This window comes from Siniperca chuatsi, linkage group LG1 (assembly GCF_020085105.1).
Source record: "Siniperca chuatsi isolate FFG_IHB_CAS linkage group LG1, ASM2008510v1, whole genome shotgun sequence".
In the NCBI taxonomy this organism is placed as follows: Eukaryota; Metazoa; Chordata; class Actinopteri; order Centrarchiformes; family Sinipercidae; genus Siniperca; species Siniperca chuatsi.
Window position 1 is genome coordinate 14,246,053 of NC_058042.1, and position 28,000 is coordinate 14,274,052.

The window sequence follows — 28,000 nt, forward strand, 5'->3', positions numbered from 1 at the left end:
TGCTGCTGCCTTCACTGGCTATGTCTAATGATCACCGTCTATTCTGGGATTAGCAGGTGGTGGTGTGATAGGCTACAAAGGCATCTCAATGTGTGTCAATGAGTGAGGAAAAACCCAAGAATAACAATAAAAGCAGCAGCCTCCCCCAATGGGAGACCATGATACCACAACGCCCACAGCTAATAAGAACAGAGGGGAGTGAGAGTTCAGCTGAGGGGAAGAGGACTTGAAGGGCTTTCTCTATTGCTGCAGGGAACGCAGCAATGTGTGTTTGCTGCTGCTGATGATTAGGAAGGATCAGTTGACTACACTCTGTTCAAGTAGAAGAAGTTTCTCTTCAGAATGAAAAATAAAAACTACTGCAGTTCTTTCCACAGTGTAACCTTGTTTTTTATTTTAGTTGTGCCTTAAAGCACATTTTCCAGTCTGTGTGAATCACTCGCCTTAACACATGCTGTTCTCCACATACACACAAGAACAACACTGAGTTTGCTGAAATCTAGAGGCGATACACTGTGCAAGTACATTCAGATTCAAAACAAGTATATTATTCCAACCCTGCTCTCACAGAACACATTGCAGTCCACAGCCTGTGAGTTTTTATAACAGTAATACAATGAGAAAATAGACAAAATGCAAATGTAATCTCTCCAAAAGGTATATGATTTGGTGCAGGGAAAAAAAAGAGGATGGTTTCAAACAGCCAAGTGATGCATTTGTTTTGAAAGTCTTGTTTTTAATAGACAATAAACAGATAATTTATAAACAGATCACTTCAAGTGTCTTATTTTATGCTCATCTGACCATCATAACTTTCTATGAGCACGGAAGCGAATAAGAAAAACATGTTTTATTTGGGAAATCTAGTGCATCTCAGTTGCCGGGTCTTACAGTACCTTGAAACAGAGAGCTCACAAACACTCGCCATGAACGGTACTGCTACAGGGCGTCCCTCATAGCACATAGCAAAATAGATACCATGATCCTAAATCCAAATAGCATTTGAGCTGTTAGTGTGTTTAACTGGATTTTTGTGCAGTATCATCTTGTCCTCCTGTTCATGTCGTCAATGTTTTGCACTCATTTATAGTAACAATAACAACATGTATTTTTAGATGGGCAGCAAATAATACAATGCCAACATTTGAATGTATGTTTCAACTTCTGTATTAGACAATTCCTAAAATGGAGGATGTTTTGCTATTTTAATCACATAACATGATGTCAGTTTATTTTCTTTATACACACGAAAATAGCTTGTATGTGTTTATTAAAAAAGTTTGTGTTTGAAGAGTTCAAGCACTTTGGTGTCAGTATGCACTTGAGATTCACCTACTGCTGTTACACTGTAACAAAAGACGAATGTTTGAAATGAAGGTTAAAACAGACCTCAGGTTCTTAATGCATAGATACAACATCAAAGACTTCTCATTATTGACTTAGTTAAGTAAAGGCGAGAAGCTGAGATTTGATGCATTCAGCATTTGCACTTCTCTACACAAATACCCAAAAAATATGGTTTCAACAACTACCATTTCAGACCATATCTCATCCTGGAAATCAAGACGGTCGGATGGACGATCACAAATACTCAGCATTCATCGCAGTTCAAAGAAAAGTTAAAGATCACATTGCCTAGCTGGAGGAGATGGCAACTACAGGTGCTGTGTTAACATTTACCATCTCTTTCAGCAGGCTCTGCTTATGAGTTGACCCATCTGCCCCCCTGTGATCTGCTCCAACTGCCTCTGATACACTGCTGAAACCTTGTTCTCTGTAAAAGAAACAAAAATGTGTTTGTAGGGAATGAGAATATATTTGTATTGAGAATTAAAGGACATCTTTCTACAGTAGAAAGACAAAGCAATTGATGTACAAGAGGAAAATTGTGCTATAAGTGTTTGAGAAACATATGACATGCATGCAGTTTTGAGCACAACTGTCTCATTACCCGGAGTTGCACTAGCGTTGATGTCAAATACTACTGTATGCGTAGGCTGATGCTAAAACTCAGGAAAGACAACTTTATAAACAACATTAAAGAATAAATATGGTTTATTTTGGTCATATTTACACACCATCATTTCCATCAGTTATGATAACTCAAAGTAACTGCTGAGATCTGAGAACATTGCAACAATGCTAAAAAGAAGTCAGATAGGGCAAGATGATTACACAGCTTATATAAAAGCTATCAGTGTAGCCAGATTATCTGAACCACTTTATTTGAAGGCAAAACCAAAAGTGAGTGACCTGAAATGTCCATAATAATCGGAAAACTGTGTGCATGTGCAACTACAGCATTTACAGTGGGTCAAAGTTGAACCGGGAAATAGGTTTATAAATTATAATGACTATTTGTAATCAACAGTAATAATTTGACCATTTGCTTTCATTTTCTCTTTCAAATAAGTCTGGATGACCTGGAGGTTTGTTTAAAACCTGCCTGACTGCTTGTGTCTCTTGTTGTCTTTATAGCGCTGTATTCACAGATTTTAGCAATTCACTTGGTGAGTGCAATGTTATTTCCAATGATAAGACCAATTAGGGTTGGGCGATGTCCACAGTGAAACATCGGAATGGACGATGACATCGTTGGTAGTGGGGGGTGGGGTCTTTCTTTATTTTTTCTCCCTATTTGTTATAAGAGTAGCGTGGCTCCTTTAAGGAACAGGGCAGTGCACAGTGAGTGTGTGGGCGAGAGAGAGAGAGTGACGCCACTGTGACGGTGGACAGCAATCACAGCAGACAGGTGTTGGCGATTGGAGCAGCGGGACAGGTTAGCAGTGAAGTTGTTTAGTGGCAGTAAATGTACAATATAGGTTAGTTTGCCCCTGAATAAACACTGCAGCTCCTCAATACCCAAGATGTTCCTGTGTCTTGCTTCCCAGCTGCTGGGTAAAAGTGAAGGTGGTTAGCATCAACTTCAGCCCTGGAGGAAAACAAAGTCTACCCTGTGCTTCCCGACCACGGTCTGAAAGCTGCAGCAGGAACGGTTAACACTATGCTTAAGTTACCTCTTTAAGCAGATCATATGATTCTAAAAAATATTTGAAATACTAGCCATAGTGATACTACTACAACTACTCTTATTAGCTTTTTACTCGCAAAGCATTTATTGCACTTTCAGTAACGAGATTTTACGTGCCAGGGGGCTTTTAAATCACGATGTTACGATGGTAGAGTGCTCAGTGGGCGATGGCTAGACCATAGCATCGTTCATTGGCCCAACCCTACAACCAATGTGGTAATAAACAAGAATTATCCTTTCATGATTAAAAAGGAACCCCTCCAAATATCCTTAAACTTCCACTAAAAGATTTGCCTAGACTTTAATTCCCATTCATACTCACTTAAGAAGTTGTTCCAATTCTCGCTTTATCTTTGTCACTATGGGCGGACCCTGGTAGGTCAAAGCTGTGTACAGCTGAACCAGTGATGCACCAGCACGGATCTTATCCATGGCATCCTGTCCACTGGCCACACCACCGATTCCAACAATTGCCACTTTACCTACAAAAACATTATTAAAAGTATATTTTATATGTACTCTCTTGATACTCAGGTGATCGGAAATGGACAGAAAATACTGGTGTGTAAATAAGTACCTTTGGTGAGGTTGTACATCTCTCTCACAGTGCTAGTGGAGAGGTCTTTGAGAGGCTGGCCACTTAACCCACCAACCTCAGACTTATGCGGATCCTGAAGCGTTTCTGGTCTGGACACTGTGGTGTTAGACACCATTAAACCATCCACTCCCAGCTGCAAACCCAGAACATACATCAAGGAGAGGCCAGGAAGTGAGTGACATATGTACCTGCATCTACAGGAGCAGAAGTGATGTATGTAGGCAAGTGTAAGTAAAGGCCATCTGACTTTCACAGACCTCTAATGTTAAATGTACTGCGACAAAAAGAGAGAGAAGAGTGATGAGGTTGCCAGAGCAGAGAGGGAGAGAGGCGCCAAATGTCTTTAAATGGTTCTGTTGAGCAACAGAGAATGTTTGCTTAAACGGTTTTCTGCTGAGGCTGAAAATTAGCCAATTATAATAGTGAGCACCATAGTACAAACTGTCAGCTGAGATATCAAGCAGCAAATAACACTAACATAATCATGTAGACAAGCTCAGTGACAGTGACCTTAAACTGAACACATCTGACACATGGTGATGAATGAAGGAGAAAGTAAAACTCATAAAACCCATAACCTTACATTTGATCACTAAACAACCACAGGTGTTACTTTAGCAAGTATATGATTTACGATTGTTGTTTAAGATTGTTGTGCAAACTAAAATGCCAATTTAGAAACCTTCTGAAGCTAAAGATGTGACTACAGTTATATTAGTTAACAGGTGCTATCATTTTAATCATAGCAGCCACTAGCAGAGCTTTGCCAGAGGATCTGAGCAGAATCAATAACATCTTTTAAATCTCTTCTAAAAAACATTCTTTTTAAAAAGCCTTGTATCAATGTGAGCCCAAAGATTTAATTTTCCTTTTCTTATGTCATATCTGTGTTATTTGTTTATTACACTTAAAAAAAATCTTATTTTAGTATTTATTCAATGTATTTTATTCGATTTCATTCTCTGCACTGCTATTTGCCTGATGTTATCTAACTGTAGTGCTGAAATGTTTAAATCTTTTTAAGTTTGTTTTGACAGATGCTGTACAAATAACATTACTAAGAGGGAGTGATGGTAAAGTTGAATTGTTTTGAAGAGTCACATTTATCTGGCCAGCAACCCAACTGTTATTCAAACGAGAAGGTGTCTGCACCTTTGCAAAGGGTGTGTGCTGTTTGCATAAGAGCATGTGACATGGGTAAATCTACTGTCATCTCAGAGAAGGACCTGAACTTCAATTCTGGTTTTTCCTGTTAAAAGTTTGCATGTTTTTTCCCTGTAAGAAGGGATAAAAAGCAACAATTTAAAAACTACAGACTGAATTCTATAAAAGCTGTCACTTTAGCAAGTATATGACTATTTTGATTTACGATTGTTTAAGATTGTTGTGCAAACTAAAATGCCAATTTAGAAACCTTCTGAAGCTAAAGATGTGACTACAGTTATATTAGTTAACAGGTGCTATCATTTTAATCATAGCAGCCACTAGCAGAGCTTTGCCAGAGGATCTGAGCAGAATCAATAACATCTTTTAAATCTCTTCTAAAAAACATTCTTTTTAAAAAGCCTTGTATCAATGTGAGCCCAAAGATTTAATTTTCCTTTTCTTATGTCATATCCGTGTTATTTGTTTATTACACTTAAAAAAAATCTTATTTTAGTATTTATTCAATGTATTTTATTCGATTTCATTCTCTGCACTGCTATTTGCCTGATGTTATCTAACTGTAGTGCTGAAATGTTTAAATCTTTTTAAGTTTGTTTTGACAGATGCTATACAAATAACATTACTAAGAGGGAGTGATGGTAAAGTTGAATTGTTTTGAAGAGTCACATTTATCTGGCCAGCAACCCAACTGTTATTCAAACGAGAAGGTGTCTGCACCTTTGCAAAGGGTGTGTGCTGTTTGCATAAGAGCATGTGACATGGGTAAATCTACTGTCATCTCAGAGAAGGACCTGAACTTCAATTCTGGTTTTTCCTGTTAAAAGTTTGCATGTTTTTTCCCTGTAAGAAGGGATAAAAAGCAACAATTTAAAAACTACAGACTGAATTCTATAAAAGCAGAATGTACAAACTTGACAAGTATTTTTTCAGGTATTTTTCTTGTTAGCCAGATTGACGCTGTAAAATGCTAGAATTAAAAATGTAATCTTTATCCTTCCGAAGAGACTTGACAGATAAGGGACACAATCCTATCTGAATCAAACCTGTACATACCCTTCTATTTGCCATAAATGCGAAACACACAAGAAATGAAACATTGCAATATTACAAAGAATTTCATGGAATAGATTATAATTATATAATTTAAATTAAGAACAATAAAATCAAAAGGCACAATTAGAAAATTAAATGACTGCAATAAATAACTTCCCACCTCAGTGACAACATCAGCAATGTCTTGTTTGTCCTGGGTAGTGAGGTCAGGAGCGATCTTCACCAGGACCGGAGGTTTGGATTCTCCCAGCAGGGCATCGCGCTCCTTCAACACCTGAGCAGATTGTGGGAGAATGTGAGTATATCAGGTGAGGGGGAAGAGAGAGCTACTAGAGAACTATTGGAACCTAAGACAGAAAGATGGTGTACTGTGCTGCAAGATCTAAAGCCTTTGGAACAGGAAAGATCAAAAATTCAGCCTTTCAATTGATGGATGATGGGCTCAACAACGAATATACATTCATATACTTATTTTGTTTAAAGAGCAACTTAACAGCATGTTTAAGCTTGAACACATCCCCTTTGCAAAATCAAAAGGTTGCTTTCAAACCCTGACATGCACCTCAGGATAGTTTGATAGCATTTAATGAACCTGAATCCAGTTCTGAATCCGCTTATTAAATCTGAATCCTTTTGAATCCCTTACTGAATCTTTTTACTTAGTTTGTTGGTGGGGAATTAAAGCTAGAGTGTGAGACTTTTACATCCGTGGTGTAGCTTTAGCTTTTCCTCGTCAGAGAGCGCTGAGAGAAGGGGCAGATGTCACGTTACTGCTCTTGGACAGGTTGGTAAAATATTTGGAGTAGGCTATGTAGCTATTACATTTACTCTACCTAAGTAATGGCTTACTGTCTTGGAACTGTGGAAATTTCTCTGTATTTTTTTAACTATATATTGCCCGTTTGTCAACAGTGTGTGTGTAATTACTCTCACTGCCAGAAGGGGGACAAAAAAGTTCCGCACTATAAATATGTTCTGTTTTTATTTCTATTTCACTCAGTATCATACCTAAACCACAGACATTCTACTGTGCTGAAGGGGTGTAGGGCCTAACTGCTCTGTGACATTCATTAACCCTGTCCTGACTCATTTTTCCCTTTGCTGTGAGGGAAAACGGCATTTGCTCCTCACTGTTCGGGGGGGAGCGGTGTTCAGCTGCAGAAGCCATAGAGGCTAGAGTAAAAACAACACAGTGGGAATGATATTATATAATCTATTTTAGAATTTATTCGATGTAAGCGCTAAGTTACTCCTACACCAACATACATGGCATTAGCAGAAAAAAAAGTAATGTTTGCGATGTAAATTCAAAGCAAGAATAATTGGTTCCATAATTTTGGCAAGCTTGTTATGTTCCTTTAAGATGCTATTTTGAATCTTGCTGTATACTGTAGGACAGCATTTGGCTCTGAGATTGATTACTGTAAAGTTATTTATTACTTTTATAATTAAGATCTACTGTATATGACGGTTTCTTTCATTTACTTGTAATTTAAATGCAAGTTCAATTATTTTTGAGGGAGAAAGGCTGAGCAATAAGGGCAGATGATGAATATTTGTTGTGTTTACATTTTTGTCACTGATGGGTCCAAACCCAGTAATTTCACGAACATTCGGACAGTCCTACCGTATGTAGGAGCTGGCGGAGCTCAGCCTTCCCCTGTAGATCCCGGAGACCTGGTGTATTAGGACTGCTGACGTTAACCACCAGGTAGTCAGCCAGCGGGCCCAGCGCTCTCACTCCCTCCAAGTAATCTGCCCCTGCGTCCTGGGACAGCTTGTTCTTCCCTAGGTTGATCCCCAGGGGAAGGCCAGCTATAAACACAGACACACGCACGTATACAAACACACACACACACACATAGGAAAGTTCAGACAAGCACAAACACAGGCTGCATCATCACACACATGACTCAACTGGGGCAGAGGCTGCTGATGTGCTAAATAGGCTGTAAGCAGGTATGGATCAGACAATAAAATGTGAGACAAGGACAGGTCAAGATCATTAACATAGAATAGAATAGTGTATTTAACCACATACCCAATTTAGGCTTCCCCATTACAAACTAAGTGACCAGTAAATTATAAATGCACACCAGGAAAAAAAAACAGGACATATTTATATCAGACTTACTGTGGTAATAAAACTGAAAGCAACTTCATTTTTTTTTAAAGGAAAAATAAAAACAGGGTGACATTTTGCGCACTGAGATGAGAAGTCTACAGAATATAAGGAGTGCCTGCACACCTTTACTTTGCTGCTGCTGTGTGTCTTCCCTGGCCTTCAGCCTCTGTTGTGCTTCTGCCAAACCACAGCTGTTGAATCCATATCTGGTGGAGAGTGCGCACACATACATATACATACAGTATTAAAACATCAACTTACAAATAACAATAATCTTACAAGATTTTTATCATTTTGTAACTCCAGCTTTTATACCTTTTACACTAACCCAACTACATAAATAATGACATGAGCATGTTGATAAACTGATTAAATCTCCCCTTTGGGGCTAAAAATACACTGAAATTTTGCTTGTTTTGGAATATGGTTATGAGCAAGTGGAAACTGTATGATTTTGTCCACTCTGGAGCTCTAACGCAGAGAGAATCCCCTCCCAGACTTTGGTAACCCAAAGTGACATCCAAGATGTTGGATTATTCCTCATGGGGCCGTTTCTTGTAGCATATTGTTTTTCTTCGCCTACCTAATCTTCAACCATCAGTGCATTTTCTGAGGTACCTCATAACCATGGATGTCTCATGATAAAATCATGTCATTATAATGAGACATTTCTTGTTATAAAGCACATATTTATTGTTTTGACAACACACACCTAATTATAACGAGAAACTTCCAGGCAGGTTTACTCTTATTTGTTGAGCTATCTGCATGATTTATGAATAATATATATTGCAATTTTTCTGACAGGTCTTTGAATTATACATATTTGCTTTAGTGCTACATATATACTAATTAAGCAGATTAAGCGCTGTCTCAAGAGTATGTGTGGAAATACTGTACTGCTGCAAAATTACAGTGTAGACAACTATAAAACTTGGTAATCCTTAGAATGAACCTAATCAAGTGCACTAATAGTACAATTTCAATATAAAAATATCTATAGAATATGGAATAATTTAAAAACAGACTGTTCAAGATCCACTGGCAAAGCTTTTAATTCACAGGTAAATTGTCTGTTACAATAATTCAAAAATATAAATTACCAATTCTACTGTGTATAATTAAAGAGAGAAACAAAATGAAGAAAGAGCTGTTAAAGAAAGATTTCCTTCATTTAGCTCCTTCAAGTCTGTGTTGCAAAAGAAATTAGGTAAAACCATGAACTCTTATTCACAGCTTGATATATGTGAACCCTATATTAATAAACCTGTAGGGAGCATAATCTCTCATAACATATTGAGCGATGTGAAGAAGAATATTATACATGAACATGACACACTCCTGCTCTTGTTTTGTGTCTTAAGGATTTTAACATAAACTTAGACTAATGTGGCTACTGTTATATAAATTGAATAAACTCTTTGTGAGAGCAGGGCGTTAAAATGCGGAACATGGTCAATAAAAGAATAGAAAAAAAATTACACTGTCTATTCCTCTCACAAAAGCTTATCAACTTACCTGTTAATAATTGCATGATCTGTAGTGAGTCGAAACACACGTGGTTTGGGGTTCCCCTCCTGAGGTTTGGGTGTGATCGTGCCCACTTCAACAAAGCCAAAACCCACCTTGTACAACCCGTCCACGGCCTCTCCATGCTTGTCGAAGCCCGCCGCAATCCCAATAGGGTTTCTGAACTTTAATCCCAGGACGTTCACTTCCTGTAGATAAATAAAAACAAGTCTTACAGTGTCTCGGATCATGAACATCTGATGTCAACAGGAAATGTCACTGAGCAGAAAGTAAGGTCACATGCTTACCAATGATGCAGGGTCCTGGTAGCGGTTCAGAGGAACTAGACCAAGACCAATCATCTTCACTGCCAACACATGCGCCGTCTCTGCCCCCACAATCCTCTGCAGCAGGGGCATCAGCTGGTTGGCATAGAAACGTTCATCTCCAACCGCAGTGAGGTAGGAGGCAAACAGAAGGCTACCTGAGCTGATGACCTTCAGTGCATCTTTTAGCTGCTTCTGTTGACAAGAGCATGAAAAATCGATCCATAAAACTGTGTCACGTCAGACATGTGTTACTGTGAATACACTGGTTAGTTAATAGTTCAATAAAAGCATTCATAATGTTTGCATTGACCCAATTTCCACAATAACCTGAGTTTGTATACAGTGTTTTGTTAAATAAATCAGGCTAATATGTAAGGTAGCGTACAGAAAAAACAAACAAACACATGGCCATCACACATCACATCGTGCATGCATGAACACCAGATGGGCTAATGGGAGACCAATGGAACTGAGTCACTGTTAACGAAATTAATTACAACTGTTGGAGCGACTTTGTTGGTGTCTTTTGTGTTTCAAGTCAATAAAATGGAAATGGTCACAACATACAAATACCTTGGAATTGAAATTGACAATGAACTTAACTTAAGGGACTGTGCCACTTTAAAAATCAGGAAATTGCAGCAGAGAATGCACTTTTTATGCAAGCTTAACCATTTTAATGTAAACTGTCGGATTCTACAAATGTTTTACACATCGGTACTTCAGAGTGTTCTGTCTTTTGGTCTTATCTGTGTGCTTGGTAACATGCGCAAATAGGACCAATCCAGACTGCAACGACTTCTACAACAAAAAAACAAAATAAGTAGATACAAGAACTCTTTAATTCCTCAAGCCATCAGCCTGTAACATGCAGGTTTAATCAACAGGTCTCCTAGCTGGTCACTTAATTACACATCCAGCAGTTACGGAGCAACATTATCATTAATTTGATGAATGCAAGTCCAACATTCACTCTCCTTTTAGCTCTGTTTTTGGTCTCTAATATTGATTATAGCCACTTTGAAGACTATCTGATACTGGTTATGTTACTTGTTAACTAGAGGCAGAAGATGCTGTCAGACTCACAAACAGAATGCTACATTTCTCATTCAACCAGTCCGGTTATATTTACACCAGTTATAAAATGAAGGCAGTTAAAAGACATACTACATTATGGTAGATTTAGTTTGGTGCAGGGTGTACAGTGGGTTTATAAAAAGTTTCTGCTGTGGCCGGAAACCAGGTTGATGTAATCAGAGTTGCGTGTCAGAAAACCAAAACAATTATCTAGCAGACACTAAAGTACTCCGTAGGGCTGAAGGGAACTACAGTTTTGGGTGGTAATTCTCCGTAGGTTCCTTTGGGAGATTCATAGTCAGTGTTTTGGACTCACCTGGACAACACAGATGTGTGTGTGTTTCAACATTGTAGATATAACAGAAGAGAAAAAAAAACATAAAAAGCTCTCTCTTTAATAAGTCAGATTTCAAGTGAAGGCCAGAAGGCAGACTTCAAGGACCTACTGTTTCAATGAGTAATGCCTTATTATGATTATAATCAGTCCTTGCTTAATGTAGTTAAGAGAGTTGAAAACTGGTAAAAACAGTGTTGTTATTAAGATTTCGAGGCAGGCAGTTATATCTGAATGAACCTTAGGCTTAACCATGTGGATGGAAATCAGACATTAAGGAAAAGCCAGAGTACGAGTAGCCTAAGTATGAATCCTGCTAGCAGTGGTCGAAGAAGTACTCAGATCCTTTATTTAAGTAAAAGTAACAATACCACTGTGTAAAAATGCCCCGTTACAAGTAAAAGTATTACCAGCAAAATGTACTTAAATTATTAAAAAGTAAGTACTCACTATGCAAATGGACCCTTTCAGAGTGTTAAATTATGAAGCCTTCAAGGTCCTGAAAAATTTCTCTTTTTTCAAGTTAGCATTGTGTGCAGCAAGATAAACAAAAATAAAAAATTCTTGGGACGTAAGGGGCTCTCCTGTACTTTACAATACCTGAATAAATGTACTTAATTACTTTCCACCTCTGCCTGCTATAGTTAGCTTGTGCTCAATGAACCCAGTTTAATGACAACTGATTTTCACTGTCCATCTTCTTCACTGTCTCAATACTATCAACTGATATGTGATTGGAGGTCTTCTTTGAAGGAAACTATAGTGACTAAAGTTACTCTCTGTGTAATAGCTGAAAACTTACATACTCCTAAATACATTAACTTAAACATCTGTCTTTGTGCATTTTTCTTACAATAACCGCCCCAATTTAATCAAAGGGCAAGTAAATGATAGCAAATACACCGCCACTGCATGTGTTTCTGTGGTGATACGCAAAGACACGGAAACGCTAACCTGGAGTGCTTCCTGGTTTAACGTTACTTTTAGGCGGAGCAACCGAGCTAGCAAACAGGAACACAACATCAAGTTTCGTGGCGACGTTTCAAATCATTTGATTCTGCCAAAAACAAAAAGGGGATAAGATTGTCTCTGAAATTACCTTCAGATGTCCGGCCATGGAGCAGTTCTGTCACTGCATTAAAGGGAATTGAATGTATTTCCTTACGTTACACAAACACACGCGGTCACAGCTTCCTCCACATTCTCTCGCGATATTTGGAAGTAGAACTTGGAGGAGATGCAGGGATGTTGGTCATTCAATTAAATTAAGGTGCTTCTCAAGAGGCGATATGAAGTCAGTGGATATTTAGGGTGATTTAGTTTGAGAATAAGATACTTATTCTTACTTATACTTATTATCATTACTATATATGATAATATTATACTGTCCTTGGTCAGTAACAGATGGAAGGTTTGGCTTGTGTGATCTTTGCTGATGCCAACTGACTCCTTCACTTTGCATCTTGTTTGAGTTTCTGCAGTGATTTCCTTAATGTATTGAGAACATATGCAGAGTTTTTCTGGAGAAAGCTCCCTAATTTCCATGTGTCTGACAGAAGTGATCTTGCTCAGTTGCTGTTCCTGCCACAGTTCCTGCAGCACTATGAGCTTTAGCTCTGTACATTATAATAACTATGGACATGTTACTTCAAATCGCTGCCTTTTTGTGGATTTCAGTTGGATTTCTATATTTCCCAGAAAAGTCTGAGGCCTGTCAAGGCAATGACTACCCTGCACTGTGTGAATCTGTTTTCAGAAATGTCTGTTTTGAGTTTGTTGTAGGATCCAAAACCTGGTCCCAAGCCAGGAGCAGCTGTGAAAAGCAAGGAGGGGAACTCCTGAAGGTGATGAACACCCCAATCAAAATCTTCCTGAAGAACATCACCAAAGAGAGAAACACCAGCAACTTCACCTGGTGGCTGGGGGAGGGGGTCCAAGAGACGTACCAGGGACCCACCATAAGTGAGTAAAATGCCCACACACATTACATTTCTTTTGTTGGTGTATTTTTCTTTTTATAGTTTATTGTGTTTTTGGCTTGTGATCTTTAAAATCTAGCAGTGTCTATTTGAGACCCCCTGTCACAGGTTAACATGCATAATGGTGGACAGTTCAAGCAAAACATTTTTTTTTTACTTTTTCAGGTTGTTTGATTTGATTAATCATCAGAGGCTTTGTGGCCAAAGGTTTCAACATTTCAAAGAGAAAAGGGCGCACATTAGAAAAATTACTTCACAATACCACAAAATTATCTCATGAACCCAAGGGAGGTTGCTCCTAAATTATGAGATTACTTCTAAAATATGAGGATTTGCTGCATTTGTGTGTATTGTATCATTAAAAATCAATATGTTTTGGTTTTGGATCGTTGATTAGACAAAACAAGCAATCTGAAGACTTTACACTGGGCTCTGGGAACTTGATGTGATGGGCATTTTTCACTATCTTTTGATATTTTAAAGACTAATTGATTAGTCTGAAAAATAGCTGACAGATTATTTATTTTTTTGTCTTCATTGGGTTTAGGGTAACGCATTTGTAGCAAAGCAGTGTCCCAAAAAGTAAGCTTCCCTAATGGTGAGTCTGTGTGTTTATGTGCACACACACTTCTTTCCAAAACAGAAAATGTTGACGTCTCAAAGGACAACTGCACATACATGAAGCTGAATCCTCTTCAGCTCATCACAACATCTGACTGCAACCAGAGACGAGGCTTCCTCTGCACCCACAGTATGCAACAACAGCTTCCTAATCACTGCTTTAACGCCGTCCTTCCTTAAATTTTTCTTTCCTTCCTTTCTGTCTTCCTGATTACTTTTTTAAATTTCACTTTATATGCAACATGCTGTTTGTTAAAAGTGTCCTTCTTGTTCTAAAGATTTGTCGTCTTCATCAAACACAAAGGTAAGAGTCAATTTTCACAGTCAGTAAAAAGCCATATAAACATCCAAACTGAATTTGCATGCTAGTTTTGTTCATGTTTTCTTTGCAGAAGACAAAATCGTCCAGTCATGCAACCAGATCCCGTAAGTTAGATTGAAACATTATGTGTCTCATCATTTCAATCAGTATAGAAAGTCATAATCTGAGATTGTGTATCTGCCTCTCTTTCTTTCACTACTTCTCAAACATACACACACACAAACTTTGATTTCAGGGCTCAAAAGGGGATTGAATGACATGGGTTTGTATGTTGCAAACATTAGCCAACTTCTCCAGGTGAGAGATGCCTCATTTATTTTACATACAGACTGTTTGACCCATGAATCATGAAGCTCATTGAATAGTACAGTAATTGGCCTTTTGTTAATTGTACCTCAAAGTTCACAAGTGCTGTTTTTATTCTGAGACAGAAAGCAGATGAAGAACTACTGCGAATGGAAATGACAGTAGGGGAACCGACAAATGAAACCAGGGTGGGTACCTTCACTTTGGAAAGCCTGTGGAAAGTATTCCATTATGGTAATTGTTATGGCACATTAAATACTGTCTGTTTTTCCCTTTCACAGAACAATTTCATTAAGTATTTGTTGGAAGGCACTAAAATACTGACTCCAGAATTAGTGAAAAACAATGAAACTATCAGTCACATCATCAACTGTAGCAGTGGCATTTACATTCTCTCAATGAAAAAATGTGACATCCAGACTAACCCAAACCCAACTGTAAGTTCAAAAGAATGTGTGACTGGGACAGCTTAAAGCAATTATGCACATTATGTCATCATTATGGCTGTTACAGTCAGGTGATGTTGCATTTCCCCCACTTCCAGAATTTGTTTGAGGATATCTTTGCGATCTTTCGGACAATCTCTGTGCTGGTGGGTGCGATAACTCCACAGACAATTATCATCAGGCACCCAACAGGCACCATCTATCAGAGCAGGTTGGTATTTTGGTATCACTCACCTGATATTTCTTCAAACACTGTTGCAACTTTTCTTTCATTTTTAATCACATAAATATGGCAGCAAGTATATTTAAAAACTGTTATACAGTATATTCCAAATTTCCCTCCCCCCAGTCACAAAGCTGCTGATCTCAGCAATGCAGTGCTCGGTTCAGAGAAAGATGGGGAGTTCATCATACTCCCCTCATATTCCGCACTTAAGTCTCAGCTTGAAGGGTACAGCACAATCATCGCTCAGGTCTGTGTGTGTTATCACCACGTGTATGTGTGTTTGCATCTTTGTTGTCACCTACAGCCTTTTTAAAAGGGACAGTTCACCCCAAAATCAAAAATACATATTTTTCCTCTGTTCCTCTGTTTTGGTGTGAGTTGCCGAGTTTTGGAGATATCAGCTGTAGAGATGTCTGCTAAGTGCCATATGGTCCCATTATATTAAAAAATGCAAACATCTTTACGGCCGATATAATATGTATTTTTGATTTTGGGGTGGACTGTCCCTTTAACAGAGCCTTTCTCCTTCTTAGATGGCTACATTCTCAAAGAATCCCCATCCATCTGACGACAACATCTCAGGAACTGTTTGTAGCCTTTTACTTAGTGATGGAGACTCAGACATAGAGCTGGTACACCTGACAGAGATGATAGAGGTACAGCCAACATGAGAATTGGGTATTGTGTCATTAGAACTATAGTGCTCATTTTCTGATTGTAGGTGGCAAGCAAAGGGAACATTGTGCATTACATGCAGACAGTTTAACCTTATGGTACTTCCATAGAGCCAGGAAACAACCAGTTGTATTAAATAGGCTAGTCAGAGCGACTGCACAGGGAGTGAAGTTCCTCACTGGCAGGTGAAAAGAAGCAGCTAGTGACACCTTGTTTATCAGAGCACTTAGCACCTGACTGTGTATATCCTTCCCAGATCAACAGTGGAGTTAGCAGTGACAAGCACCACAAAACAGGTGAATTTACCATTTCAAATTGGGGAGAAAAGTTGGTAAATATACTACTACCACTAAGAAGAAGAGGAATAATATTGTGTCATGCATTTAAAAATGCCCGTCCCACATGGGCTTGCAAGACACCGCAAGTTTTCAAATGACACCATACAAAGTCCAAAAATGAAGAATACCAATTCATATAACTTACATAATCATATTTTCAAATCTAACAATGTCTACAACAAAAATATGTATGTTACTTATAAAGTAAATGCTATTCTAAGCTACTAGATATATTAATGTCAAGACTCATTAAATAGTCCATCTCACCTTCTTTTCCACACTTTTGAGACAAAGTTAGCAAAAACATCTGTTTTAAATAACCATTCCAATTTTTGATCATCTGTATACCTGAATATTTCTTTTTTTTTTTTTTTTTTTTTTTTTCATGAAAAATGTACTCTCTTTGGTAATTGTAGTATATACAATTCAAAGAAAATGAAACTCACTGTCCACTTATCCTCACAGAGCTCACACCAACAACTTTATTGGCAAGGGGAAAAATACCACTTCTTAATTGTGCAACTAAAGATCTTTAGTGTGATGTAGCATATGATTCAGGGCTATATTTGTACTTAATTAACATATATGTCCTTAAGTTTGATTTTAATAGTAGTAATAACTTGCTTTCTCTGGTTTCTCCAGATCTATATGTCTCATCCAAATGCTCCAGCACTGAAGAATAGTACTATTGTGTTGGAGAAAAACACAAAAGCGCTGACCACACTCAATGTCTCAGACCCTAATGTGTCCATCTTCTTCAGCGTGGAGCCCAGTGCCAATGTGTCATTGGTTCTTTTGTTGTCTCAAGGGTCACCTCCTAACAGTACATATTCCAGCAGCACAACCATCTTGAACCAAACGGGTAACTGCTGCTACAAGCAGAGACTGATCTATTGCTGCATACCCTAACCTCTGATTTCTGTCATTTTAAGTCATTGAGTTTAGAAACCTACTGTAACACTGTGTAGTAATAGGGCCACTGTGATTCAGGTAGGTATAATAACAACAAAAAATAGTAACAGACACCAATTTATGGTTTGTTTTACATGTGTGTGCTCCCACTTCTTTCATATATTAATATATGAGATAGAAAAGGTGTTACTTTTTTACATTTTAATTGGTTCTTGGATAACATATGACTTGTTAGCTGATTTTTGCAACAGGAGGCTATCGCTGGATGATAACCCCAGAGATGCTACAGCAGACTCCTGGAGTCTGGTATGTTGACACCAGACTCTTAAATTCCACCCGGACGCCAGGCCTGACACTGAGAATCACTTCTTTTATGAGCAAGTGCTTGTACTGGAACACAGACAAAGAGGCATGGAGCACTGACGGCTGTCAAGTGAGTTTCCAACTGGAGAAAGTGTGATGAACTTGGCTGTATTGCTTCGGCTCTGCATGTACAGTAATGGTCTACTAGTAGTAGTCTACTACTGCATATCAGACAGTGATGTGCTGTCTTTGTCTCAGGTGGGAGAGAAAAGCACTCCAGGGCGAACACAGTGTCTGTGTAACCATCTCACTCTCTTTGGGAGCTCCTTCTTTGTGATGCCGAACGACGTGGACATATCTCACACAGCAGAGTTGTTTGCCACTGTGTCTGAGAACTATGTGGTGCTGGCACTGCTGTGCACTTTCTTCGGCCTCTACCTGGTCACTCTGCTGTGGGCCTGCTATGCTGACCGCAGGTCACACTCTAAGGTCAGTCTCTCCAGACAGCTCTCATAAAACAGGTCTTTTTATATTGTGTTTTTCATATTATATTATTAATTAAAGGGTGAGGTTTCAACCCAGAATGTAATGTTACCATGTAGGAACAATTCATTTACCAGAAACTCATCAGGCCACATTAGAAAAATGTATACTCTGTTCTTAATTATGAACTATTTATAAGCATACCATAGCCATAATGTCCTACATAATGTCCTTTTTTGGTGTATATTTTGTTTGGAAACTAAACTTTTCACATTCATTCCAGTGCCCAAATAAAGCAATTCCTGCCAACATATTCATATTTATGCACCACAATGTTTTATGTTGAACTATCAGAGGAAGATGACTCTGCTGGAGGACAATCACCCAGGCGCTGGCTACAACTATCTGATCAGTGTCCAAACTGGCCATCGCAAGAATTCTGGGACTACTGCCAATGTAAGATTCTTCTTTAATTGACAGAATTATGATTTATTTTTTTAATATTTCTAAGAGACAATTGAAATAGCGCATAGAATAATCATTTTACTGAGAGTACCATACATCTTGGCTTAAAGAACTATACTGCATGCTTAAGCCTGATACAACAATTTGTGTATACTTCAGATCAATGCATTTCTTCCTACCATTCAGACAACCAGTGGATTCAGTTCAAGTTACAATATAAATATGATGCTGAACATTTATTATGTTGAAAGCATAGGACTGTTTTAAAATCTTTGCTCATGGAAAGCAGTATCTTCTCAGAATCTAATCCAGAAGCCAACAAGCAAACATAGCCACTGTGAAAAGGATAATGTGAATTTTGTAGCTTCATTAAAGGATAGGTTCATAATTTTTAATGTCTGTCTTATAACAATAGTAAGGTGCATATATGAACTATCTTCAAAGCCAGTATGGACAGGGAGATTGACTATAGTAAGCAAACCCAGCTGCAGTGGTCATATGTGCACCTGACTATTGTTTTCAGATAGACTTGGAAAATTGTGAACCTATCCTTTAATGAATAAGTTGTTTTTCAGCCAACTCACAAGTCTTGAATGTTAGAACTTCCCACAAACACTTGAATGCATCAGAATGGTGGACCCAGCCACTTAAGATAATAACTACTATATAGAGGGGTAATAACTGAATGTGAATACACTGAATGGTTATTGCTGAAAAAATGCCAACCATAGATAGTATCAGAAATGGGGTTTGATTTTGTGAAAATCTTAAGGATTATAATGTTAAAGAATATTCTTAATGTCATACAACGATGTAACTTTAACAATAAGATAAAACAACTAAATGTTTACTGTGATGGATTACCTATCAAAAGCTAGTTTCAAGTCTTTTTAAAAGGTTCTGAAATGAATGAAAACCAGCCTGGAAAGGATGAAAAATGCACTGATCAGTGTAAATCTACGGTTTGCTTTAGAGACTGGTCGGTAGTTACGTCTAGTACACACACTTTATAGTAAATGGGCTAAACTATGCACAAACATGAGTGTGGTCTTTTACACAATCTTGGTTCAGGACACTGACGTGTGAACCCAGTGCTGTTGCGTTAGTACATTGTGCTGTCCTGTAGGTGACAGTGAAGCTGACTGGCTCAGAGGGAGAGAGCGACACACACAACCTCACAGATCCTGACAAGCCTGTGTTTGAGAGAGGAGCTGTCGATATGTTCCTGTTGGCCACACCCTTCCCACTGGGCGAAGTGCAAAACCTCAGGCTGCAGCACGACAACTCTGGAGGTTGCCCATCATGGTACTAGAAGCTACATACAGTACATTGCAATTAATATATTTAATACTACTCCAGATCAGGGCACAGTGGTTCCCATAAAAAAAAGAAACTTTTATTTTTCTTTCAGACACCAATTTCCCTAAATTGTCCATGGCAGCTATATGAAAATGGCATAATTTGTTTTGAAATCATTATAAATGAAGTTTACTTGCAGCTTTATGTCATTTTTAGGTTGTACCTTGGGGTGACATTTACATGGTTGTGTTTTTTATGCTTGGATTGATTCAGCTCTACACTGAACATGTGGGTAATTGGTGGGTGTCAGTGTAAACCTGTAAACAGGGTTGTTAGAGCTGCCTCTATGCAGGCTTCTTCACAGTGACACTTTGAAATGTCAGGCCTGCCTTCTTAATTAGCACTGCCTTGTTATCACTTCTCATTAAATACCACTCATACTATACACATGCATACACACACACTTTGGTGGAGAATAGATCTGAGCTATGGTGTAATATAGAAATAAGATTGGTCATAGAGAATCACAAAATTCTTTGGGCAATATACAGTACTGTAGTACTTTAGGATAGGATACTATGACCAAAGCAGCAAGGTTGATGCTATCTTTACTCATGATATGATAAATATATCATGGTTTGTTTCACAACATTTTGCTCATACTAATATTGGCTTTGGCTGGAGGCAAGAAATCTCTGTGTACAGTAAGTACATTTCAAAGAAACTTCAAAGTAAAATACACAATATACATAAAATGGGTATAAAATTCTCTCCTTTTGCTGCCATTTGGTGCTCCCAGTTTGCAGAGTTGCCTAGTGCAGCCTAATTATTATCTAACATTTGCATTTCTCATATAAAATTACCCATATGGTAAAAGTATAATCTTTGTTGGTTTATAAAAAGGTATATAAACAAGGTGACCATTCAAGACCTCCAAACACGACATGTGTGGCACTTCTTTTGTGACTGCTGGCTGAGTGGTGATCGTGGAGATGGCATGACCAAGAAAACTTTCAATGCTGCAAAGAACAACGAGATTGCCAGCTTCAGGTCAGAGTTGAATCACTTAACACTGCTGAAATGAACCAACTCAACTCTTGAGAAAGTCATGTTAACCGATTAGTGTCATTATGGGTTTCTGTTTTTCTCTGTCAGGAATATTTTCCATAGCAGAACATCTTCTGGCTTTAGGGATGAACACATCTGGGTGTCCATAGTGGATCCTCCCTCACGTAGTCCGTTCACACGTGCCCAGAGGGTCTCTTGCTGCATGAGCCTGCTCCTCTGCACCATGGCCATCAATATCGCCTTCTGGAACATTCCTGTAAATGAGGACTCGCCAGTACTCTTCAAATTTGGTGAATTACGTCGTCTTTAATTATTTAAGCTGTTTCTTAGCTTTATGACCTGAAGAGCAAAGTTCAATTCAAGAGGCAAAACTACTCTTTATGTTAATTTCATCAGTATTGTTGTTGGTTGATAATAATTATGTTATAGGCATCTAAAAATGACTGGTGAACATTTCACTTTTAGAAAAAGATGCCCATTGATTGTTCTTTTAAAGCTCAAATTGTATCTAGAATATAAGGTCACTTGCACAACAAACCCACAGTTTTGTAAGAAAGTTACTATATTGATCATAAATAACTAACAAATATCTAAAATGTAACATAATGAGAGGTTTTCTTTAGGTCTCAAAGTTCTGGATGAAAGTTCAAAAGGTTGATGCCAATATGCGAGAAAGAAATTAATAGTTACAGCAAGTTTAACACTAACACCACCTTCAGGCATTGGTACAGCTGCATCTGTGTGTGTGTTTGAGATTTACATTTTACACTTGTGCTACCTGTTAGCTGAAATGAAATAATACATATAAATGGAAGACTATCTGCTATGTTGCACTATTCTCCAGTAAAATGGATGGATGTTAAATATTCAAATATAAATACAATTCAGTATGTGGTTTTAAAATACCAAATGGAAGCAAATTGGTCAAAAGACAAGTTTTTATTGTCTGTTATACATTGTCACAGGGTATTATATAAATTATTGCAACAACAAGGTTTTTGGTTAAAATATTCAGCACCAAACACAAAGCCAGTTTACATTGCTAATTTCCTTTTAATTTTCTTTGGCTTTTTGCCTTTGCATCCTACCCCCACTGTTTTCCTATGGACAAATAAAATCTGATCAGGACCCTTTCCTTTCAAAAGTAACCAGGAGTCCAGGAGGACAGAGGACATACAATATTCAGCAGAAAATATGCTCCACTTAACAAAACACTTGGTACATTTTAGAAGTGTAAAATATATAACACTGCATACACACAAACTGCAGCTAGAGGAAAAACACTCTTTGCCTGCAGGTGGTGCAAGTGTCAAAATTGCAGAAGTAGATACTTTTCTTGCCTTTAGCTGCCAAAGGCTCCACAATATTCACCAAGCTAGTCGCTAACTTTGTCTGTGTGCTGTTTGGTGTTGGGCAGGTAGCGCACAGTCAGTTTATCAGAGCTTAAACAAGGTTGAGGAGAGCCATAAAACCAATGTGCTAAAGTCTCTGTGATTAGATAATCCCGGCTGGGCCTCGTTTCAGTTGCTTCTCATCACTGACACTGTGTCCTTGTTTTTTTCTCTCTCCAGGTTCATTGCAAATCACCTGGCAGGAGATCATGGTCGGGGTAGAGAGTGGTCTTCTCATGTTTCCAATCAACATCCTCATCATCACCATCTTCCGAAGCATCAAACCTCGCATAATTTCAAAATCTCAAAAAGGCTACTCTGAAGAGAACTTGAGACCCCCCACAGTTACCATACCAGCTATTCTGAAGGTGTGTTTTGCATAATATAGTCTCTATGGGTGTGAGTGGGCGTTCAGCACTTTTTTGTGTGACTTGTTTTGTACATTATACTTGCCTCAGCACTGACCTTGTAAGCCCAGAAACATGTTTTACATTCAGTTTATGTTGCAGTAACTGTCAGTGTTCTGTGTGGCTTTGACTTCTGCTGACCTTTTAAGCGTGTAATATGTACGTACCTTTACTTTTTTCTGCATTTGATCAAATAGTATACATGTAGCATTTGGTATTTGTTGTGCATCCTGCCTAGGATACAGAGGAGGTGATTTCTTTGGTGAGCAGAAGTACGAGGAACAAGATGTCAGAGATGCACAGGCTGGAGTCCACCGCTGACCTCTTCCCTGCCTTGGACAGGGTGCATGAGTTCATCCAGCTTATGCAAGGTAGTATTTTAGTTTGTTTTTGTTTTGTTTTTACAGAAAAATAGCAAACACTGATTACCTCCTGTTAGCCTGACTCGATAAAAGAAAAAACTGTTCTGCAATCAGCATTTACATAAAAGGAGCTACACAGACAGGCAATAAGGGCAAAAATGAAGCATGACAGTATCCTATTGGGACCAAACCAACAGAGTGCATCTCTCAACACTCTCCAACTTCCCCAGCATGTCTGTTGCTCTCAGAGAAATGTAATTACATGCTGGTCTGTATGTAATCCTGTCAAAGGGGAGAGTGAGAGTGACCCACACTGGGTGTACTGCAGCAAGTTCCTCCTAGCTGGTCTCTATCACCTCATGATGTGCCTGGAGAAACTGGATGGAAAGAACTTCCCGAGTCCACATGAGTACCAGCAGGCTCTCAACATCACCAACCTGCTGGTTCGCAAGGCTGAGATGGTCTTCACTAGCCACTTGGCCTACTGGTCAGTACAAACACAGAAACAGAAACATCTGTATAGAGAAGAAATGTCACTGGTTTTATATAACTGGAACCTTCCCTCTTCTTGGCTCAGCCCACTTCCTGTGAGGAAGAAGAAGAAGTCGGGGGGCTGCTGGCTGCCCTGGTGGTGTGTGTTCCTGGGCTGGTTCCTGCTGCTGTCCATCAGTATAGTATCTACTTACTTCACCCTGTTGTACGGCTTTGAGTACGGCAAACAAAAGTCCACCAAGTGGGTCATGTCTCTGGCCCTCTCCCTCTTCCAGAGCATCTTTATACTGCAGCCTCTCAAGGTGGGTAAAGATGGGAAAACTTAAAGGGACAGTTCACCCAAAAATCAAAAATACATATTTTTCCTCTGACCTGTAGTGCTGTTTACCCATCTAGATTGTTTTGGTGTTTTGGAGATATCGGCCATAGAGATGTCTGCATTTTTTTTTATAATGGGACTATATTAGGTTACTTATTTACACCTCCAGCAGACATGGAGCAACATGATGAAAAACATAGGTAAAGATAATAGAGATTAGTGATTTCTGGAAAGAGACATTGCTGTTGACTTTTTCAAATGTATTTTTTTGGCGCTTTGAGCACCACAAGCTGAGTGCCATCTAGTTCCATTACATTCGAGAGACAATCTAGATGGATAAATAACACTACAGGTAAGTGGAAAAAAATTATTTTTGATTTTGGGGTGAACTGTCCCTTTAAACTGTATTAAATTATTCATCTTAATAAGTCGCTTAATTCATAATTTAGTCTAAAAACTATTTTCTTTCCAGCATGTCACACTAGTTATAGGATAACATCACTACATTTAAGATGATTTGCTTTCTGTAGAATATTACAATTTTTAAAGAGATTTTTGTCTGTTTTTTTATATTTCTGTGTATCAGGTATAAAACATTTATCAAAGATTGTCTGTGGCTTGTTCACAGGTGATTGGCCTTGCTGTGTTTTTTGCCCTGCTGCTGAAACCTGTTGCTGTGGAGGAGACTGAAGAAATCGAGCAAGTGCTGTTAGGTAGGAAAAACATCATGTAGGTTCTGTTACCAGAACTGTTTTTACCTATGTTTTTCATCCTTAAAGCTGATATAATCAATATTTTTATGTTAACAATGGGTCAAATGACCACTGTAGGTGTATCTCATAGTGATGAACCTACAGATTCACCTGACTCTGCAGTTCCCCTCAGCTCTACACAGCGTTGGCGTGTTCATTGTTTTGGTTCACTCTCACCTCTCTCACTCACTCTCATAGTGTTGTTTTCAGATATAACAGGCAGCTGTTTTTAGCAAAAAAGCCATAAAAACTGACACTACCTGCGCAGCACCAAATGGCAGACTTGGCGACGAGCTGGTGAACATAGTGGAGCATTTAGCAACTAAAGAGACAAATATTTCCCTTAGGAGTTGGTGGAGACCAAAACAGAGCTCATAGAGAGTGAATACTGGACTTACATTCTCCTGGTGGCCAGAAACATATTGCGCCGTGTCTGCTGGAGGTGTAAATAATTAACTGTTTGCTAATACGTTCACAATATCATCTTAACACAGTGGTTCTCAAACTTTTTCTGCCACGCCCCCTTCAGAAGTGGGAAAAAGTTAATGTCCCCCCCACCCCAGCAAAAGTGGATTTAATTTTTTATCAATCACAGCTTGTTACTGCTGCTCCCAAGTGGCCAAAAGTTCAATCAAAGTTAATGCAGGTTAAAAGACTTTTTCATAACCCTAAAGGGAATAATTAACTGGTTTTAATACATTTTATTCACTTCAAAATAAACTTCTTTCAAGCTTTTCACTTGAAACTAAAACTGTCATGAAATAAGTATATAATATCTGAGACAACTGAAATTCTACAAACTAGGAAAACCATCTGAGTGGAAAGAACAGCCTTTTAGGATAAACCAAACCAGGGATAAACAGCCTCTAAACTTCATTTATCACATAAATTATTTAGTCCAAACTACGTATTCATAATTCATAAAGCAGACAGCGGTATCCATTCCATTTTCTTTCAGGTTTACTGCTGGGAGCTCTTATCTAATGATGCATACGAAAAAGTACAACTATTTGCTTTGACAAGTATAAACTAGCGTCCCTTTTAGTTTTCTCCTCCTCCCAAGTGACTTCTCTCTCTTAAGTGTATCAATGCATCCTTCCTCCCCTTAAAGAGAAGTAAAGTACTGTGAGTCTTACTGCACTGTCTTCTCCATTTAACAGAGCAACAAGACAAGTGTAGACTGTACTCTGGCAGGCACACACTGTGAGGAAGCTGCATTTAGCGGGATAAGCTGTCTTCTCTGATGGGCACAGCTGCAATCCACGGCACTCTCGCTTCTTAAACACTCCTTTGCACTTATTGTAAAACTTAAGTTTTACTTTCTGAATATAAAATTGCATAACACATTCTGATGTTTTGTATGTGTACATTTCCAATGCCTGAGAAAGTTTTCTGAAATGGTGAGTCAGAGTATATGGGTAATTGAATATATTTTGCCCTTGCATGTCAAAGTGTTGTTTTTTCAAGTCATTGACTACCTATTATATTCTTCTTGTTTTAGCATGAAAATGATAATGATATTTATTGATGGCACAACTTATTTGCTTTTAGCAACTTTGAAAATATGGAAATGATCAGCATTCAAAGACAGCTGCAGCCTACTGCTGTCAACATGACTAGTCATCACAGTGTATGAAGGCCAGCCATTGATTGTACACCAGCATGGACTTTCACTTTAGAAGAATGGGAAGGTGCTTTTATGTAATTGCACATATGAGACCTAATTACTAATTGATCACTTTTTCATATCAATTCTGTCACTTTAATACATGCTGAAGGTGCATGTCATGACTTTTTATCATACATGCCTACTTCTATGTGATTCAGTGTGTCCTCCTTTTGAATGATTTATGTAGCAGACCTAACTACAGTCAAGTTTGTGCTTTTGGTTTGGGGATACAAGAAGGTCTGCAGACACTTTAATGTCCCGTCTTAGACCTTCTGTGCTTTTATTTAATCAAAAAATACTAAATTATTCATTTTTTTTTTATTTATTGATTCTGTATGTATTGTATGTGTGAACTTCAATAAACTATTAAAATCTTAATGTATTTAATCTATTAGTGACTTTTAACTGAAAGAGATGGAGTAGCTGATAAATCTGTAAACCTGATTGCCAAAACCATAAATCAAGATATACGTTTAAGATAAAAATGAAATTACAGCATATCTAGTTTCCACAATATGATGACAGTGAATACTACTAATAAAAAACTCATCATACACCAAAAGCCATTATGACATATGACATAATGACATATAATCACATTATGATTTCAACTGAAATTACTCAAATATAAGCTTTATTGTGTTACAAATGGTGGTCTTGTGCCTCACAGTCACTGTCACTATTATTATATAAAAAATATCAAAACATATTACAGACATCGTCCTCTATACTGAATTACAAGATGCATATATTGGGATATTTAAAGAACAAGCATAAAACACCATACCATTAATGTTCTAGTATACTAGATGCTCTACCCTGCCTAAAGGATTTTTACATCAGGCACTGCAGGAATAAGGCTAGGAGAATCATTAAGGATCCCAGCCACCTGGATAACGGCCTTTTGTCACTGCTGGGGTCTGTTAGAAGGTACCTGAAACACCAGACCAGCACTGAGAAAAGTAAAGTGGATATTTATTCAATGTCATCCAGTCAATAACACATTTGTCCTTGCAGACCAGATACATACAGTTGATATTTTAGTAATCACATCAAAATATGATAATTATTTACAATCACTACTTAAAAAGCAGTGTTTGACCTACTTCACTGACTTACATCACTTGCATTGGACAGTCCGTCAAAAGCCAGTAGGCCTACAACTATCCCATATCCTCTCAACACTGGTGTGATAAGCCAACAACAAAGCTCGCTTGTGATTATTTCCTCTGTAGAATGCGCCCTTACAGTGGAATAACCTTTGAAAATACATGAAAGAAACTTGCAGTTAGGCTATTCCAGCTTTGGCCAACAGCTCACACCACAAACTGTATCAGCAGCCCTCAATTTCTTCCCAGCACTCAAGCTGCACAGCTTGACCTACATTCATGCCACAGTGATTCTAAGCTAATAATGAACAGTTTGTCAGTGCGTTTTTTTTCAATGTCAGTGATGTTCATAGGGGCCTGGAGAAACCACAGTCATATAATGTGAAGAAAAGCTCTAAAACTGTCTTTTTTTGCTGCTTGGTCTTGCTATAGGGACTCAAACATACACCCGAATCTGTTAGGGTCTCTGGGCCACAAATTCAGATATGCCGGCCATGAATACCATTGTGATATAACACAGACTTAAACTATTGTTTAAAAGCCAACCTAAATACTTATATAATAAACATCTTTGATAACATCTAGCTCTTATTCCTGCGTAGGTTGAATGCACTTATTGTAAAGTGTCTGTCAAATGCATGTCATGTAAACAAATATGATTTGTTTATTCAACAAAGCGAGGTTTAAAGAATGGTTAACCTTTCTAGTTGTGTTATGTCCTGCTCAGTCACACAAGCACACTCTTCAGCAAACCCTAGACTTGAGTATTGAAACCAGAATTCTATGGTGGATTATGTAAGATGGACTCTCTTCTCAGCCACAGCCACTGACTG

At 38.3% G+C, this 28,000-nt stretch overlaps 2 protein-coding genes across 3 annotated transcripts; one reads left to right on the forward strand and one right to left on the reverse strand.

The window, feature by feature from the left end:
- Positions 1 to 365: 365 nt before the first annotated feature.
- dhodh (dihydroorotate dehydrogenase) lies at positions 366 to 12,476 on the reverse strand. Of its 2 annotated transcripts, none has more exons than XM_044206315.1 (9): positions 12,323 to 12,476; positions 9,792 to 10,004; positions 9,493 to 9,692; positions 8,098 to 8,180; positions 7,477 to 7,664; positions 6,010 to 6,123; positions 3,609 to 3,762; positions 3,354 to 3,513; positions 366 to 1,774 (listed from the first exon to the last, which is right to left on the reverse strand). In XM_044206315.1, exons 1-9 carry the CDS (start codon positions 12,338 to 12,340, stop codon positions 1,636 to 1,638), a joined length of 1,269 nt encoding a protein of 422 aa, XP_044062250.1. In that variant the 5' UTR covers positions 12,341 to 12,476; the 3' UTR covers positions 366 to 1,635. The 2 variants fall into 2 exon arrangements, with proteins under 2 accessions (XP_044062250.1, XP_044062240.1); XM_044206305.1 differs by lacking the exon at positions 12,323 to 12,476 and adding an exon at positions 12,178 to 12,261.
- pkd1l3 (polycystic kidney disease 1-like 3) lies at positions 12,432 to 27,979 on the forward strand. Its single transcript, XM_044206278.1, has 24 exons — positions 12,432 to 12,493; positions 12,980 to 13,185; positions 13,846 to 13,953; positions 14,102 to 14,127; positions 14,216 to 14,249; positions 14,381 to 14,442; positions 14,577 to 14,639; positions 14,733 to 14,888; positions 14,996 to 15,108; positions 15,247 to 15,370; positions 15,657 to 15,779; positions 16,779 to 16,998; positions 17,300 to 17,481; positions 17,610 to 17,840; positions 18,189 to 18,290; positions 19,426 to 19,604; positions 20,502 to 20,648; positions 20,754 to 20,956; positions 22,238 to 22,425; positions 22,703 to 22,835; positions 23,118 to 23,313; positions 23,404 to 23,620; positions 24,266 to 24,350; positions 25,550 to 27,979. Exons 2-24 carry the CDS (start codon positions 13,071 to 13,073, stop codon positions 25,594 to 25,596), a joined length of 3,054 nt encoding a protein of 1,017 aa, XP_044062213.1. The 5' UTR covers positions 12,432 to 12,493; positions 12,980 to 13,070; the 3' UTR covers positions 25,597 to 27,979.
- Positions 27,980 to 28,000: the final 21 nt, after the last annotated feature.

What these genes read in the sequence shown, in the direction of transcription:
- pkd1l3 (XM_044206278.1), top strand. Translation starts at nt 13,071, where the DNA reads ATGAACACCCCAATCAAAATCTTCCTGAAGAACATCACCAAAGAGAGA. An exon ending in AGGCTTCCTCTGCACCCACA is followed by an intron (nt 13,954 to 14,101) that starts GTATGCAACAAC and finishes CTTGTTCTAAAG; the next exon opens with ATTTGTCGTCTTCATCAAAC. An exon ending in ACCGCAGGTCACACTCTAAG is followed by an intron (nt 17,841 to 18,188) that starts GTCAGTCTCTCC and finishes TTGAACTATCAG; the next exon opens with AGGAAGATGACTCTGCTGGA.
- dhodh (XM_044206305.1), bottom strand. Translation starts at nt 12,246, where the DNA reads ATGTTGTGTTCCTGTTTGCTAGCTCGGTTGCTCCGCCTAAAAGTAACG. An exon ending in TCCGCCAGCTCCTACATACG is followed by an intron (nt 6,124 to 7,476) that starts GTAGGACTGTCC and finishes CAATCTGCTCAG; the next exon opens with GTGTTGAAGGAGCGCGATGC. An exon ending in GAATTGGAACAACTTCTTAA is followed by an intron (nt 1,775 to 3,353) that starts GTGAGTATGAAT and finishes TTTCTTTTACAG; the next exon opens with AGAACAAGGTTTCAGCAGTG.